At 42.6% G+C, this 18,777-nt stretch overlaps 1 protein-coding gene across 3 annotated transcripts in view; it reads right to left on the reverse strand.

Moving 5' to 3' along the window:
- Positions 1-18,777, reverse strand: part of LOC149372453 (rho guanine nucleotide exchange factor 17) — a 144,049-nt gene that overhangs the window by 9,651 nt on the left and 115,621 nt on the right. For 2 of the 3 annotated variants that reach the window (XM_089566939.1, XM_089566938.1), the window contains exons 6-21: positions 18,043-18,159; positions 15,675-15,767; positions 14,208-14,384; positions 13,612-13,662; positions 13,378-13,487; positions 10,812-10,906; positions 10,014-10,126; positions 8,071-8,180; positions 7,839-7,930; positions 6,629-6,896; positions 2,580-2,711; positions 2,413-2,465; positions 1,631-1,739; positions 1,398-1,484; positions 1,241-1,308; positions 850-998 (exon numbers count right to left, since the gene is read on the reverse strand). In XM_089566939.1, coding sequence (XP_089423065.1) covers positions 850-998; positions 1,241-1,308; positions 1,398-1,484; positions 1,631-1,739; positions 2,413-2,465; positions 2,580-2,711; positions 6,629-6,896; positions 7,839-7,930; positions 8,071-8,180; positions 10,014-10,126; positions 10,812-10,906; positions 13,378-13,487; positions 13,612-13,662; positions 14,208-14,384; positions 15,675-15,767; positions 18,043-18,159 — 1,824 coding nt within the window. The remainder of the gene's footprint in view (positions 1-849; positions 999-1,240; positions 1,309-1,397; positions 1,485-1,630; positions 1,740-2,412; positions 2,466-2,579; positions 2,712-6,628; positions 6,897-7,838; positions 7,931-8,070; positions 8,181-10,013; positions 10,127-10,811; positions 10,907-13,377; positions 13,488-13,611; positions 13,663-14,207; positions 14,385-15,674; positions 15,768-18,042; positions 18,160-18,777) is intronic. The other variant, XM_089566940.1, reaches the window with a different exon arrangement.

Raw genomic sequence — 18,777 nt, forward strand, 5'->3', positions numbered from 1 at the left:
TACCTGACTCTGCCTTCCTTGGTGACATTTCTCTTCCATTGGTATCAATTCTGTTTCTCTGAAAGGCCACTGGTTACCTCTCCTCATACTTACGTACCACCCAAGTGCCTACCAGCTAGGTGATCAATACACTTCGCTTATGTTCCCTAACTCACTCTGCTCTCTGCCTGTGCATTGTTGCTATACCCCCGCTATATCCCTTTCCACAGTTTGTTGCACTGTGGGTTTGTAATTTTAGGCTTTTTCGTTATAGCTGCTTTTAAGTTCTGGCTCCATAGGTGAGTACCAGCAGAATGGTGGTTCATGGCCCGTCAATATAATGTGCCCAAATTAACACTGCCACAGGTGCTAATTGAGGGCACAAACAGCCAGAGTATTTTCCCCTGATGTTTAGCACACTTTTTTCAGAGAATGAAAAAAAGGATGTTGACAATAATCCTATATTTATGTAGAAACTATGGAATAAGTGGTTGCATTTGGTGCTCTGAATCTTTCTGTTGTAGTGCCAAAAATTTAGTTGTGTTGGGTCAATGATAGCCCTTGTGTATACACTACAAAACTGTTTACCGTCAAGTCCAAATATATATTCACTCACATGCACATAAGATCAAACATAACTAACATTGGCATCTGAAGCTAAGCTAAATTATGCCCCGTGTTACAAACAACACGGTGGTGGCAGAATGCATGAGAGCATGAGATAGGAATGCATCATAGTTATGAGAGTACGAGAATTATGAGAGTACGAGACTTCAGCCGATGAACAAAATAGTGCCAAGACCTGGCACTTGGCCTGTCCAACCTAAAATGATAAAATTAAAAAAAAAAAAAGATTACTGCCAAACGTACCTCTACTTCTAACGATGCGGTGCTGAGAACCTTGATGTAGTTTTGGCACCCGCACCACAACTTCCCGGCGACAGCCAGCATACGCAGCACTGGTGCTACACTGCTCCCCACTTGAACTTTCTGAGGATCACTTGTGTTCCAGCCACCTCCTAGAGCCAGAAAAAAAGATGTTGTTATGAATAGCACACAGCCCATGTTTGAATAGCAAGTACACAACATTAGTGCTCGAAATGGTTGTCCAGCAAAAATGTCATTAGTCACCATGACAGCCCTATGCATGTCTTTAGCCATGTGTTCACTTCTACGCACAGCATATCTATAGTTGTGGGCACTTCTAATCGAAGCTTCCAGTGTTCTGCTCTTTTTGAGATAAGCTAAAATGCTCGCTTACCAGACTCTCTTCTGTAGATCACAATTTCCCCGCTTGACAATGATACAAATACACGGTTGTCAAGGTATCTGCAAAGCAAACAGTGACATGAAACGACTTTTCATGTTCTTTCTCTTTTAGATCTCCCATAGTAGTTCAAGGAATGAAAGAAACCTACATGATGCAATGAACTGCTGCTGAGTGCTGCACCTTCATTTTGTTTTTCTTTATCCTGATATTATCATTGCAATTGTAAACATGGATGCTGCAAGAGAAAAAGATTGCTGCAATTAAGAGGCATCGGAAGATGACAAAGTAACAGCACAGGATTAAAATCTCTTTAAGAGACCCCAGAAAGCCCCTCAGACACAGTAACAGAAAATGCTTTAAGGTGCATGACGTGCATCTTACCAGCCATCTTCTGTTCCTAACCACATGGTAGGAAAGTGATTGTCTGTTTCCTCAACTTCTTCCTTTGGCACTTTGGAGCTTTCTTGGGGCTTTGCTTGCTGTTCTTCTTCTGAAATGAAATGCCAAGGACAGGAGAGTTTCAAATATGAGAGCTCAGAGTGCAAGCGACTCTGCTTCCCTAGTTTGAAAAGACAGCCCTTCACTAACAGACTGACATGGCTGTAATATTATGTCATCAAAGCAGTGCTAGTATAACTAAACAGCACTTCTGGTCAAATTTCAATGGAGGCGAGGAGGCAAAATTCTAGAAGGCCATGTAGTGTACGATGTAAGAGCACGTTAAAGAACCCCAAGTGGTCGAAATTATCCGGAGCCCTTCACTATGGCATCCCTCATAGCCTGAGTTGCTTTGGGACATTAAACCCCCATAAACCAAAACCATAAACTAAACAGCAGTTACAGCATATAGTCTACAGCAAACTATGACAGAAAAGCATATATTTATTTACTGAAGTATAGACCTCATGGAAATTGTAAAGTTTGCTGCCTACATGACCACTGAGGTGGCTAGTATGTCTCCTGTGGTCTTAATGATGCTCATATGCTCTAAAGGTTGAAAAAGACAGTTCTTTTACTTTCTAGAGTTTCAGGATGTGAGGGGTGTCACATAAACTTCACATCACAGCCCAGCGTCTGCTCTGATAATTTTGAGTGAAGTGGGTGCTCGACATTTTACAAATATGTCGTATACAATAAATGCACCCTTAGTAATGTTGTCATACCTTGAGATTCACTGTTTCCCTCTTCTTCCTCTTCCTCATCTTCACTAGATTCACTGAAAGTGATCAGAAGAACATGCAATACAATGTAAAGTCAATATACAGCACCCAAAGGTATGTGCATCAATCACCAATGCATGAACTATGCTGATCTGGACTGCTGTGCTCACCTGTCAAGCTGGATATTGCCATTGTTGTTTGGCTGAGGTGCTGTCGGTTCCTGCTCCTTGTTTTCTGCCTCTGTGCTAGCAAGTGCATTTGATTCAGGTACAAGTGACTTCCTGCGTCCCATTGATGACAGCCTGCAGTTTTGAAGTCCACAAAAAAGATGCACCATGGAGACAGGTCGCAGCATGAGCCTTGCGATTCGTTACCCAAAGAAGCAATCTGAGTAGTGATACTCTCAAAGCACATATGAAAAGGCGAGGCGACAAGCTATATTTAATGGCTCTTCAATTTAGGTAGGCTTCAAATGGGATGAATAAAGACAAAAAATATAAAGAAACCATTACAAGTTTTTAATTACTCATACTTTAGACATTACTGGAACTCTCAACATCAACAACAAGGATGCATTAAGTTCCAGCAAATTAACTGATTTTGACTCCAACTTGAATAATCAAAGGGAATCACAATGACAGCTGTGCATACTTTGGCATCACGTGAGGCGGCTAACTCACACTCACGTTCACTCACATTCATATCACTCAAAACCACTCACTCAAACTCATGTGCACTCGCACTCACTTCCCCTCACTCACACTCATGTACACTCGCACTCACTTCCACCAACTCACACTCATATCCACTCACTTACACTCATATCCATTCAGTCATAATCATATTCACTCACTTTTAAGTTTGCAGTGCATGTTTATGTGTGGACGGTGTCCATCTAGAGTTTCCTTTTTCCTTGTTTGCTAACAACAGAGGGGATGAGAGATTTACTGCCACGGCCGACAACGCTCGTGGCTCCCCTAACGTAGCCTCGTCCGCACATATGCGGTGATGAACCACCCGGGGCTTTTGTCCCATTTTCGCAGTTCAGGAAGAAACAAGAAAAACAAACAAAATTTTATTGGACGCCCACATAGTGAAAATCCTAACTTTACTCTCTTTCCTGCTTTCATCTTTATCAAAGTGATTTATTTTCTAGGCACTGTGCCCCTTTCTTTTATTTTTAACTAGATTTCCTTCATCATCTGCGATACATTAGTGGTGTGGGCAAGGTCTTCGTCTATCGACCTCATCCCATAGCAAGTTTCGCTGCTCAAAGGAAGCACATTTGCTTATCAGACGTCTTGCATGGCCAGAACCAATGTTGTGCACATGTGCTCCTGCGCTTACTGCTGAGGCGATAAGTGCCTGCTTAGTGCCAGCTAAGATACTTAGAAATGTTTTTGAACGGTGTCTAATTACCAATAATGAGTTGGCCGTGAAATTACGTGTCTGCAAATCTGCATGAACACATTGGGCGCACGTCTCTAGGTGTGAATACTTTTTGCGATGTGGAAAATCGTGGGCATTTTTGAAAAGATCAGATGCATTCCTCCATGGAGAAGGAAATGGCTGGAATTGGCTGCAAGTACAGATTTGCCCCATAGAAAAGGATGCAAGGAGGAATGACCATTATCAATTCCTTTACAACAGCCTCTTGGGCTTACTTTAGGGCAAAATCAAGAGCAGGGCTGGCTTAGTCTCGCCAGAGCAGGTACACGTGACCAACCTTTTGAGACGCCTTCCATGCAGTACGTTGTCTGCAATGCACATAATGCCTGTCGGAAGGAGGCTTCAGAAACCAGCCCGGTGCTCTCACTTGACGCCGGTGCGTTCGGAGACCACATGCACATCTGCGTGGGCATAGGATGTGCTAACACTGCACCTAATTAGTGTCCCATAGTCTGTCACATAGTAGGTCAAGGAAACATTGGTCGTGGAAAAACGCGTATGGAGCTAATCTGTCAGCCATTTTGCAGTTCACGCCCTTCAGAAACAGTGGCAATGAGGCTATGCAGGTCAAAAACTGAAAAAAGGCCCATTCCAGAAGTTCTTGGAAGAAATCATCGTATCCAGCTCAAAGGACTTCTTATGCTGCCCAGATATCAAAGCGGGAAGAAAAAACAATCAGAGCGTGCTAACAAAAGTTACTTCATTGTAGTATTCAACATACAAAGACCAAATGAAATCGCATTTCACGCCTTATGCACATGCAGCGGAAACTTGCATGCAGCTATTGACTGGCTAGGGCAGCCTGCAGCAGCGCTAATTGCTGCAAGCGTCATTCTGCGTATATGCTGCAGAAAGGGGTGGTGTGACTGCAAGGTGGGCCACAATAGGGGGAGCTCCACTGTGCCCCCCTACCCTCAGTCTCTTGTACTCTTCTCGTCACATTTTTGGCTATGGTGTCTGTTGGATGGTTCTTCTTTGCTGCCTCCTCAGTATTGGCAGTCTGAACAGCACCACTGGCTTCCATGATATACATTTATACAAAACAAAAACTGTCGTTGACTCTTATTCTTATTAGCTTTCATTTAGTTGTGTTGCTTTCCTTTTGTAGTTTCTTTCTCCAGCAAAAAGTTTACAATACTAAGAGACATTATATCATGGGTCCATTTCTTGAGCATAGAAAAATTAAGTTCAAACTTTACGCACAACCAATCAAAATGGGAGCGGCCACTTTGGTTGCCACCTCATATCCACTACCAAAAATCTGCTATACATTTGTCACCATTGCCACAAAATGGGCATTTCTGGAGCAGATTAGATTATTAAATATTACCATTTCATCTATCTCCTTGGGCGTCAAGGCACCACTATGTCCCACGCTATGCATATAAAAAATAAAAACCATATGCTTGATTTGCATCACAAGGCTCCTTCAAATACATGATAGAAACAAGAACCTCTGGCATTACCGAAAAGCGCGCCTGGTTTTCATTTCGTTTCCACGTTTGATCCGAGCTTGTGTAGTTCAGGAGCCGGTCCAAGTAAGTCAGTTTCCTTCAGCGGGCAGTGGAAGACCCTGCCGGTCCTTAGCCCAGTCCAATCAAATAATTATGGCCAGTGCAGATCTCTACTACTTACACACCTGGGAACTGAAAAACCCAAGTGCCACTGCAGTACTCAAGATACCACCTTATGCTAATTGGTGCCAAAAATGGACAGTTGTTGTTTCGGCAGCAAGCATTGGAACTCTGTGTATACGAGCTCGAGCCATGTAGAAGGTGTGACAAAAGACATCCATTCTTCTAGCAGTAGCAATGCGAAATTTGATCAAAGGACCTGGCACAATCCATAGCGGCTCATTGCACCTGCAAAAGGCCGCGGTGCCCGTGCCAGCGCTGAACTAGTAGGCGAACAGGAATGAAAGGCTGCTGTTTCTGCACCAACGGAATCCTCTGTTTCGGTAGTCCAAAGACACCAGCACGTTGCCTTGCCCTCGAGCGTCGTCGGTAATTAATAGTAGCTTCTTTCAATTGTCAACAACATGAAAAATGCTAAGCGGGTACTATCGCCTCGAAACACAAGATACAAACTCGCTGTCATGTTTACCCACCACTCACATCCATTCATAACAACCACTCGTCACTCACATCCACTCACCACTCATGTCCACTCACACACTCACTGCCCACAGCCACTCATGTACGCTCCGCACTCACATGCACTCACTGACACTCATCTCCACTCCAACTCACATCCGCTCACTCATCTCCACTCACACTCACATCCACTAACTTGCAATCACTCCCACCCCCCTCACACTCATATCCACTCACTCACACACTCACAAAAATGAGTAGTGAGACGATATGAGTGCACTCATGAGTGTGCCAACCTATGCAACTGTGTTCCCCATTTTGGCTGAGCTGGACAACTCATTTCATATCAAAGCCTATTATTCAGTCCACAATAATAATTCATCAATGCAGTTGGACGCAACAAACAACTAAACCCATTTATTCAATCCTAATTTAAACTTAATGTTATCAACAGCTTATCATACCAAATGGGCATGCCCATTGGTGAAGGATAAATAAGATTACCAATTGGTTTCTGACTGACCTGAGTTAAAATTATGGGTGTAACTTCTGGTAATGAATGGTAATCAATGGGTTTCATTTGCTTGCAGTTAGACCCAACTAATAATTACTAAATTGCAAAATAGTGACTTATTTGACTGGAAGCTGGGATAATGTGGTGAGAGAGAGTCCCTTACACTGGGCTGGCTGCCGGGATGGAAGCAATGCAGAGGATGCGGGCGTTGCAGACGCCGTTGCAGGACATGACCGTGGGTTCCGGCTGCAGGCTGAGCACGCACACCTGGCCCACATAGCCGTCGCTGTTGCAGACCCAGACGTCTCGCAGGCCATGGGCGTTGAGGCCCAGGGTGGCCACGGCGCACGTGAACTGCAGCCCCGCCCGAGTCTTGCGGATTGGCACTGGGTGCAGGAACTCGGGGGGCGGCCGCCGGTCCGTGGACAGCGCTGCACCGTGCATTGGTTCACAGCCACGACAGGTGTCAGCTTTACTTTCATCTCAGGAGGGCAGAGGCGACACACAAAAATGTAATCTCAAGACACACATGGTCCACAGAAGCTCCTGTATCATGCCAAGGTTACCTTCTACTTCTTCCCCAACTACTTCTACTTAACTTTCCTTGCCTTCCAAGCTACACCTGTATAGCATGGGTAACATATCCATCCTTGTACATACGTGGCCATGTACCTATAAAGTTTACACTTTTAAAGATATGGGCGCCTTTCATCGTTATTCAGTTGAGTTCAGAAATAGAATAAAAAAAATTTTTGCCACAAGGTGTGGACACAAAAGTGGGTGAAAGCCTGGCACAGAGGCCTTAGAATGTATTTCTGCATTAAAAAATGGCAAACCAGCTTGATTAGCTCCCACTCACACAAAAGCCTTGAGATAACCTGTGCAGATAGCATAACAGCATGCATACAAAAAAAAAAGGGTTCTGCAAAGAACAGAAATAAACTGTGCTCACTAGTACGTGCAGCACTTTTAATTTGTGTCAAGATCAATGCTCACTATCGGCCAAATGACTTTATGAGCGACAAGTTTCTGTGTTATTTACTAGTTTTAAATGGTATAGTCGGACACAGGGTGCAGGAAAAGATAACCTCAGGGCACAAGACTACGATGTGAGCAATAAACTGAACCACAGTCTAGTCCAACATGACTGCTCCTATGTCTTTTGTCAAGCATAAGAACTTTTGAGATGACTTCAAATAGTTCATCATCTAAGCTACTCAAAAATTACGTTTATACGCAGCTAACTCAACTGTTAGCTGCCTAAATTACTATTATAGGCAGAAAGCTCCAACTGAATTTCATGATCTGAACAAGCACTGTCAGTCTACCTGTACACCAAAGTTCTCATTGAGTTCAGAGACTGTTCCCCATACCAAGTTTCTGCTTGGCTTCATTGAAGGCAACTTCCCACGAAGACCGCTTCTCGGTGGAAGGAAATATTATGGCCAAGTTCTCGACGCCTTCCCTGCAATTGAAGGAAGGCCAACAAGTTCAATGGTGCTCAATCTTTGCATTACGTCATAGTACACACAGCTATTATGTAACCTGCAAATGCACGTTAAACATACTCTTGTAGACTATGAACAATGTTTGCAAAATACTTACGGAGTGGTCACAGAAAGCTGTAGGTTCAGAAGCTGTAGGTCATAGCTTTGTCGCTCAGCCATCTGCTTGTTTAATGAATTCGTAATTTCTTTCACAGCATCATCAAGGGTCTGTACAAATAAATCAATTGATAAGCTTGTCAGGGAGAGCATATGCGAAACATGGTAGAAAAACAGTAGAAAACCCACATGGGTAGGGGGCTCATGACTGACTAGTATGCTAAGTCCCCTAGTTTGGCACGACTGTGCGATTTCACAAAAAATCGCAGATTCGAGAATTTTTCACGAAATTGTATGCTAGCAGCCACATTATCGTTTTTAATTTTTTGATATTACCAATGTTATGAACATCAGCAGGAACAACAGAATGAGGAGAATGTCATTAACTTAGGCAATTATCTGAACTCCCTTAAAGGTCAGAATCTAGTAAAGAAAAAAATTCTGCCAATGCCTTGAGATGCTTGCTCTTTCATCCACTCAAGCAAGCAGCAGGCACGTAAAGTATGCAGGTATGGGAACATGTTCACACACTTCTATTAATATGATACTGCCATCTTTTGAAAGGAATATGTAGTGGCAGAAATGTTTGTTGTCTCAAATGATGCTCAGCACTCATTCTGGGTGCTTCTGCCTGTTGTCAGCCCAGGCTGTCCAGAACAAATATTAGTGGCAGGCGGGCACCATTGCTTTGAAGGGCTGCATCCCACTTGTGGGCACCACCACAGCATGTGCGGAATCGTGTACCAGGGCACCATCAGAAAGATCATTCAGCCAGAGTGGTGCATCATGTCAAACAAGTTCCGATCTTCAAGCACTACCGACACTGAATTGCAACAGCCAGATTCAACTTTAATGAAGGTATACATCTGAATATGTGAGGCATGTAGCAAAAATAAAGTTATAGTATGTTTATTCCGTGTGTGTTATGTTTGCTGCAGAACATTGCGGATTTTTTTCAAATGAATTTGCGAAGTTTAATACTTTCCACCACAGAAAATTAGGGGCCTTAGCTATAACAGTGAAATGTCACCAACCCAGCAAGAACAAAAATGGAAAGGCTTATTCATTGTCTTCATGTGTGTATAGCTTTTCCCTTTACAACTCTGAAATGCAGATACACCTTCAAGCATGGCATGCAAGTCAGCACCAGCTGAAGTTATTAGGAACTGCAGTGATTTCTTTTTTCTTTTTTTTTAGAGTTAAATATTCTTGACACTGTGGTTGTGTTATACTGTATTACAGTACATAGTAAGAAAAAGTGCATAAAGCTGACTTCGGGAAAGAAATTCTAAGGACATATGTTTGACAAACCGTTTTCCCATGTATCCCAGATCAGCTTGAACAAGCAGGCAGCACTTGCACTAGAAGATTGAGTTTGTGTTCGGTATCTTTATATGTCGTTGCTTATTTCTTGGATGGGAATCCAAATAAAATGTTACATAATATACAATAAATTCTCCATTAACACAAGCGTAAAAAAGTCCAGTTAGTGTCTGCAAGCCGCGTTGGAATGAACAGCCACTTCTCGCACTTCTGAGCAAATGTATATTGTTATGCTTTCCCACTGTCCCATACTTCTGAGCAAAATCCAAAATTGAAAATTCAATATTCTAATTTTTTAATATTGAATCTATGTGGTAACACTTTTGTTGCATATACTTTTATAAAAGCAACTCAGAACAAAAGTTGTTCAAGCACACTGGGCTTATATCTTGGGTATGAAGAGAGCTAATGTAGCTTTATGTGCACCACAGCCAACATAGCTACTTTTTTTTTTACTTGCAGCACCTTTCTACCACCTCAATTTCACTGATAAGTCAAGAATGCCATGTAAATGACAATTCTATAAACTTCACCAACCCATGTCAAACAATAGACAATCCTCTACACTGGTAGATGCTTGAGTCTATATGTATGTTGCAAACTTGCAAACTTTGCTCTCACCTGATGAGGGCAGTTCAGCCGAGAGGCAAGTTCCGATATCTGTGTTATAAGGGACATGTCTTCTTCCAAGTTTTCAGCTTCCCGTATTGCCTTTTTGAGTCCCACATCAGCAGCTGAAAATTGATTTTGTCTTCAATGGTAACCGAACCAAACCAGCCATCTATACACATCAATTTCCTATACAATTAACTCTCAGGTCGTAAGAATGCTAGCTGATCTTTAACTTTTAGAACAATACAGGCTGATAATTTCACCTAATTGCTCGTCAATGCCACTAATGACAAGAAATCATGCATCAACAAATACACAGTCTGTGTTCAAATTTATGGATGAGACTGTTTCCATCGAAGAGCATTATGTAATGACTGCAAGTCACATCATTGATCTTATGGTAAATCTCATTTATTTGTATATTTTTTTGTTAAATCATTTCACATTTCACCAGAAAATTTTACTAACTATTCTATCAATGTAAAGCTCGTGAGAGTTAAATGCGATTATAAGAGTCCTAAATGCCCCCTCACATTTAAGACAATACAAAACATTCCCAGACAAAACATAATCTCTATTCCTTCTAAACGCATTGCGACAAATTTCGACCCTATCTTAGATCACGGGCATTTTGAACGCAAGTGTGTAGAAATTATACAAGCAAAAATCAATTCAAGATTGCATCTTTTGTGATATGCGGTAGTCAAAAGAGAGGAGCTTGTATAGAACTGTGGAGGGCATACCTCGCAAAATTATCAGTGTCCTAATCTACCCCAAAATGAAATAATAAAAAAAACAGGAATTTACGTTTTAAGATGTCCAGGTTATCCAAAGAAAATCTAAGCAGCAGTTTGTACTTGTTCATGTCGAAGACAGAAAATCCAAACCCAGCTGGAGAACTCCTGCAAAAAATAATCAAACAAGGACCTTGAAAACTTCAATCCAATCAGTGTGCTAAACTTAAGTGACCGCAGCAAAAATGGACACACAAATTTCCCTTCCAACACTTCTACATGACTGAACAATATGTATGTGTAAAATGTCCTCATACTTTACAATAAAACCACAAGCATAAAAAAAGCTTTATGGTCACTTATATAAACACAAAGAGGTGTGGTCCAACTCATGACAAAAAAGGCTTTATACTAGCAACTTATGTTAACAGCTCAGCTTTCATTCAGCTTTCCAGTGGGTTCTTTTTTACTTTATGAATTTCTCCGCTTTTATACTGTTATTGGCTGCTATAACTTTAGTAGCTCGTGTTAATCCCTGACTGTCCAATGGCACATTTAGTTCTGTTGTTATGAGTTTGATTACCTTAGCAATGTATTATGTTTGGGTGGTTTGGCTTAGAGGTTGCAATTCCTTCTCTTTAGCCCTTTATCCTTACATTCTCTTGAGCAATGGCAATGTTTGTTAAAGTTTTCTAGCCTCATCTGAGTTATCAGACTTGGCAGACACATATATAAGATTTTCCAAGACAGAGTTCATAACTAAACTCTCTTGCATCGCAGAAAATTTGTTAACATAATGGACTTTCCACATCCAATAACATTTCTGCAAGTTGTCCTGTCTTTAATTATCTTTCTGCACTTATACAACCACTGTGTTAATCGCTTCATTGCGCAGGCAACAGTACTACGACCTTTAACAAGCTGATCTGTGTTAGGCAAGCAGGGTTTTTGCAGTTGCAAGAGGAATCAATCCAGCCAAGAAAGACCAATTAGAACTGGCCAAACATAATTGGAGCTAACTGGAATCTGATTCATTCCATTATAATTTGGCCAGTTCCAATTGGTCTTTTTTGACTGGAGAGGTAGACTATTTGAATGTTAAATTATCTGCAATGCTATGAAGATATTCGTTCAAGAAAATATACTGGTTTCTAAAATTAAAGTAACTATGCCTGCAAATGAGCAGAAAGCTCTTTGTGAGGTACCATATGCTTTAAATAACCGCAGTCATTATAAGCATGTTCTTACTGTTACCATTTACACATCAATTGTCGATTGCAAAATGAGCCCATCATTCAAAATGTTTAATTTAGATTTTTATAACAAGGCTTGTAAGAAATAATTCTCAACAGGTTTAGGTGATAGGTTTAGAACCATCATAACCAATCAGAAGAACAGAAAGCTATGCAATTTGATTTGGTTTCATTATAAAACAGCACGAAAAGATGAGGATGTAGGTCAACAACATAAGTAGCACTGGTGATGACTTCTTGCATTGTTTACGTCCTTGTTCTTTCACACTGTTCTAGAGGGTCTGTCCTGAAAGTAATAAGACAAGTCGTGGCATGACACGCGCATTCACTAGATTGGGAAAGCGCTTTTGGGAGAAGGAGGGGGGAGCCTTCAACTTCACAATGCGACGAGCTTAGCTGGCTGCGAGCAGGCGAAGCAAGTGGATGTCATTGAGCGTGTACCCATGTTTCGTCGCTGCGTCAAGGAAACCATGGAGCGAATGTTGGAACAGCGCTACGTGGTGAAGCTTTGCAATAAACTAAATAAGTCACCTACCGAATCAACGATGTGATCAAAACAGCATGTGGGAACAATGCCATGTCCAGGTCACGTGTTCTAATGGCACAAAGCATTTACAAACGGTCGTGAAGAAGTTCACGACAAGCCACAGTCCAGGCACCCTTCGATGACGATTAAGGACGGTAACATTGACTGTGTGGCCTTCACGGCCATTTGTAAATGCTTTGTGCCAATGCAACCCTTGCGATCTATACATTGCATCATTACCACATGCTGTCAAATGTCTCGGTAGGTGATTTACTCAGTTTATTGCCAAGCTTGACCACGTAGCCCTGTTTCAACGTTCGCTCCATGGTTTCCTTGACACAGCGATGAAACAGGGCTACACGTTCGAACACACCCACTCGCTTGACTTGCTCGAAGCCAACTGAGGTCATTGCATTGTGAAGCTGAAGGTTCCACCAGCTTCCCCTGAAGCGGTTTCCCGATCTAGTGCATCCATGCGCCACGCCGCGACTTGTCTCATTACTTTCAGGACAGACCCTGTATAAAAAACGTCAGAATAAGTTAACAGAAAAACATGACACATAGCTAGGTAAAGTCAGCTGAATTGCACTGCTCTGTACATGTCTTTCTGTACTGAAAAAAAAAAAAAAAAATGAACCGGAATTCGGCTCAAAAAGCAAATCTATTCTTTCAACTCCAAGGGCTGGCAGTCACTTGCTGTAACTGTCATGGCAGTCTGGCTTAGCCACACCTGTCATTATCCGACCACGTTAAAAACATAAAAAATGCAGTGCTACTTCTTCAAACCGCTCTTCTGCAGTACCTAAACACTGATCGAAACGGCTAGAGATACAGGTCAGATAAAGAGGAAGATAGCTCACGAAGAGGGTGATGTTTTCCGCATTGTCCCACTTTTTCTCTTGATGCTTGTGATTAGCAAGAGGTCCGAAAACAAGAAAAGGCATCTGTCTTTTTTTGTGCCAAGGCCACCCTGTAAACATTTGCCAAATGGTGGTGTAAATACTAGCAGTAATATACTTGCGCTTTTTAATGTTTTCATACCACATGCAGAAAGCGAAATTAGCACAGAGAAAACAGAGGAAAAGGGTACTCACAGGAATTGTCACAAAGTCATAACGAATAAATGTCCGATCTGGCTGGACAAGCTAAGGAAAGAACATACGAGCAATTACTGTACAAAGTTTTCACACAACCTGCTATACACAAAAACTACCACAAAATAGACACGTTGTATAGAACTTTGTCTAATCCATCATAAATAAGTGTGCTCACAGTAAAGAAAGTTATAGCAGAGCTGATGCTAAGACAAGCACATACACCCAAAATTTTGCTGGCCATATCTGCTAGCAGGTATATACATAAAATTATGTATGACATTTTAGGCATGTAGCGCACAATTAGCAAATCGTGCAAAAACAGCAATTAATTATGCAGGCTAATTAAGACATAATGTCATGGCATCACAGCATTATTTATAATACTGTTCTCTATGTGCAATCGCTCATAAAAATAGCACAGTATTTTGTGTTGCACCCAGCCCACAGCAGCATGAATAAGAATCTTGATCCAGGGATGCTCATAGTGCCTGCTTTGAAAGCAATAATTGATGCCTTTCCTTGTAGCTTTAACTCAGTCAGACAACCAGGGAAGATCAACATTCATGGAGTTATAGAAGGAATGAGAGACTCACATCAATGACTCCCTCGATGAGCTGCTCAATGTCACGGACCCTTTGCTGCATCTGCTCATGCTGAAAGGCCTCACGCTCCATGCGGTTGATTTTGAGGGCTAGTTCATGCACTTCCTTCTGCGCCAGTACCAGCAGCTGGTGGTCGGGGTGGTCGTGTTGCGTGTGCTTGATCAGCTCCTGCGGAGAAAGCACAAAAAACTTTTATCACAGAGCCACTGTTCCTGCTTCAATCATCAATACCTTCAATTCCCATATTACAATCCACTATGCTCATCACTTCGACAATACTTGTGTGATGACTTTCCTTTCTACCAGAACATAATTTACCACAAAAAATGGAACCGAGTCCAGAAAAGACAGAACACGTTCGAGCACTTGTACGTCCTTTCCTCAGCAAATTTGCCAAACTAACTAATAGCTTAATCCTCCCCTTGCTGTATTACGTTACAGTTCCCAAGTTCCAAACTGTTGTTGTGGACTTTATAAAGAGTAAATCTTCGTAGACTTTATTTAGAATTTCTGACTAAAGGGTTTGCTAGTGCCTGGCATTTTATAAATGCACAAACAAGATTGTGAGTCTTCATATAAAGACAAAGGGGTCTCAAGTAGGCAACAAGCTCTATAAAAGCCTTCTGCACAGTTCATGCATGGTGCGTGAACTGTGCAGAAGCACCATGCATGAACACATCATGGTGCTGCACCATTGCATCATGGTGCATGGTGCAATGGGCTGCATGATGACCAGCACAATGCATGGGCAACCAGATCAGATGGCCATGAGACCTTAAGTCAGCTCTAGTTCATGCACCATGGTCAAAACATACACAGTGTGAAGAAAACAAGTATGCAAGAAACACATATACACATAGGGCTCCAGTGTATATACTGCATATACATATCTTTCAGGTTTAAGTATTCCTCTGGCAGCTGAGAGAAAACTGGTACTTCCGGATCTAAAAGTCTAAAAGCTTATTTTTGTCCATACTTAATTAATGCTATGTGTTTCAATGCCTTAAAATTAGCAACACCTTTTTTCATATATGTATATAAGTGCATATGTGGCAGGGTGCATGTTAAAATTACGACTGCAAATTGTCTAGGAGTACAGTGCAAGAGACTTCACACTTTCAGATGCCACGACTGAAAACCTGGTTTAGGCAAAGCATCCAAAAACTGTTCAGAGCACCCCTTTTGCTATACATTTCTTGAAAAACTAACTTTACGGGCGCTCCATAAAGACTGCGCCTTCCAACCAGATTTAGGCAGATGGTGAAGCATGTTCTTTAGAAATGACAAACAAAACAATTAAGCACAATAATTAAACCGGGGTCCGAATCAAACATGACTGTTCTTCTCCGTCCTAGTTTCCTTCCTACTGCACAAGTTTTGAGTGCCTGATCATCTGCCTTCAGCTGGATGCAATGCCAATGCCGGTATACTGTAATCAGAAAACAACAGACAACTCACCTTAATCAGGAGCTCGTAACGAGGTATCCTCTGCACTGGCATAATGAGAAGGGCGTCCAGGGCCAGTTTCCCTTTGTGCTCCCTTGATGTGTTCTGCAGAGTGAGAAACAGCTTGGAAGGTGTCGACAATGCATGAAATAGAATTCTCAGGATGGTTACTACCTCTGTGTAACACGAGATTCAGTGACAGCTGCTGAGATATTTATAATTCACGATATATTCAGGTAGAGTAGTTCAGAGCTACTTCATATGTTTTTAGTTTTCCACACATACAATGTTCTTTGACTAGCGCTCCTCTCCAGTCTGCCATTGAGTCCGCCATAGCACTCCTCCCCGGACCATCACTCAGCCTCTCCTCGGGTGACATGTTTCGCACCAGCTGCCGCAGACAGACCATGCACAGATGGACTCGCCCTCCTCCTTCCATGGTAACCATCCTCGGAGTGATTCCCATGCGACTACCCTCCAGCTATGCTGACTACCACTACTGCTGCACCCACACACAACCCAGGAACGGGTGTTTAAAGGGACACTGAGGAGAAATTGAAGTTGGCTTGTATCGATAGAATACCAGCTCCTGATTACAAAAACGCCACTCGTACTGACAACAAAGCTCTTGTAACGTAGAAAAGAGCAAGAACCAAAATACAGGTATTGCCGCCACAGGCTAAACTCGCAAGTACAAGCGTTATGATGTCATAGGACAAAGCAGTGTTGCTAGAACCAATGGTTCTAGCAACTCTAGGACCCGAGAAGCCACAAATCACTGAGGCGCAGCCAATGCATGCGCAAATCTCCTTGACGTCGCCAGATGGCGCCACGTGCCCGGCAGCTACGTGCGCGCCTGAAGCATCGGGACCAGTCAGCGTCTGCTCATCGGCGTTAGGCGGGCTCCCGGTATTCCGCTAGCGGTAACAAGGTACACGGTATGCTAAAGGTGTCTATTTGCGAGAACTTCGTTGACGGCTTCGAGAACGAAATCCATTGTAACGCTGGCAAAACGACAGTGCAAACGTAAGCGAAGCGACTGTAGCGACGGCCGCAGTACGTGCGGCCGGCGGTAGCTTTCTTTTCGGCTGCTGCTAGGCCGCACTGCTGGACGCTGGACACCGGAAATCACGGAGTCTGTGTTACGTCATCTGCACGTCATGTTTCACGTCACTTAGTCTTGTGTCGTCATAGGAGAATCCCAAGTTTGAATCAGAGCGGCGGGAAAAACTTTTTCAACTTCGAATCCAAATTTCTTAGAAATAAATGCATCTTTCGCTGCCGGCCAAGTGGCAACAAAGCCATGACATGCCGAACTATCGGATTTTGCTATAAAAAAGATATTGATAATGCTCTCCTCACTGTCCCTTTAATAGCTGTTGCTGTAAAAACAACAAATTTCAATCAACGGTGATCAGAAGTCTGGTAAAGTGAAGTAGTTAAGAATCTTGCTGGGAGAAGGCAGCAGAAGCTAGGGTGGGACAGGGATTATTCGTCAGCATTAGGAGATGCCCTTGTCCTGCATCGAACGTGATCGAGCTGCTGCTGCTGCTAATGATGATGACAGAAAAGAATGCATAACATGCCATGGTGGCTCAAGATGTCACTGCACAGCATAAAGCAATTTAACAGGTTTAAACCCCAGGCGTGGTTGTGCCGAGATTGCAATGCCTGTTTAAGAAACCCAAATAGATCCCAATTGAAAAAAACCATTGGGTTCCAATAGGAAATTGCCAATTGGAAACAATTGGATATTTCCAAATGTGTTTTCAACACCATTGGAGAATACCAATTGGAAAATAACTTTTTTCAACACTCCAATTGGATGACACAATGGCCGACCCAATTAGAAAACGTCATTCGGTCTGATCTAGTAGACATTTCTTGGCCTACGTCATCAGCGCAAGTGTTTTCCAGGTAAAAATGTTCTCACGTAATTCCCACGTAAAAATGTTAGCACAAAACGACAGCGTCTCCTAAATTCCTGAGAGAAAATCCTCTTGATTCTACACTATTTGGATGATACTGCAACTGAATGTGAAATGAATTAACTCGTTGCTTTTAACCAAAACACTTGCGCTGATGACGTAGGCCGAGAGATGTCTACTGGATCAGACCGAATGAGGTTTTTTAATTGGGGTGGACCACTTGGTGTCGGCCATTTGGAGTGGTCCAAACGGTATTTTCCAATTGGTATTCTCCAATGGTGTCGAAAACACATTTGGAAATATCCAGTTGTTTCCAACAGGCAATTTCCCATTGGAACCCAATGGTTTTTTTCAACTGGGATGAAACAATCCAGAGCCATTCAATGAAGTGTGCCCCAAAGCCTGCAAAGCAGGTTGGGTGCTCCACACAGAACTGAAGATAAACAACCAACCTCAAGGAACTTGGCAAAGGCTGGCTTTGCTTGTGTTGCCATCTTGATGGCTTCCTTAGCGGACTTCCAGTTGTTGATAAATGCAGTGTAGGTGTCTATCACAGGTTGTTTAGTGAACTGCAAAGATGAGACGTGAAAACAACCATAAGGCAATATGCCCTACCACGTTTGAAGATGTGTTTTCATTCCTTCAACAGACATCAGTGGCACAGGGTCTGTCTTGACAAGCAAAACTGAATTTATATTTAGTCGCACTGGCTTTCCCAACAAAATAAATAAAATTCGAAATCACTGCCATTACAAAAGTCTTGAGCAGGAATCATTACGCCGTTTAAATCACTGTCACGAACACAACGTAGATTAAGTAAAAATTCTACTGCAGGGCTTCAAACATCGCAGTGGTTCTTTTTTTTGTGTGCATGGGCGTCCGGAAGGGGGGGCAAGGGGGGGCGGTTGCCCCCCCTTGGAATTACTGATATTATTTATGCCCTAGTAGAAAACAACTACAAACCTACCGCCTCCCCCACCCCCAGACATCGGGTGCACCCCCCTGGAAAAAGTTCTGCGGACGCCCTTGTTTGTGTGTGCTTTGATCTACACTTACAGACGTCTCTACGCGGCCTGCTGTTCTGCGAACACCGTCATACATCGAAAGGAAAGCGAAATGGCACACTCGCTCAACGCTACGCCGCCGCATGCATCTCAAGGGCTGGCACTCGAGTAGGGTGGTTTCGC

The sequence above is a fragment of the Amblyomma mixtum genome, chromosome 1, assembly GCF_055824585.1.
Source record: "Amblyomma mixtum isolate Tamu chromosome 1, ASM5582458v1, whole genome shotgun sequence".
NCBI classification, from domain to species: Eukaryota; Metazoa; Arthropoda; class Arachnida; order Ixodida; family Ixodidae; genus Amblyomma; species Amblyomma mixtum.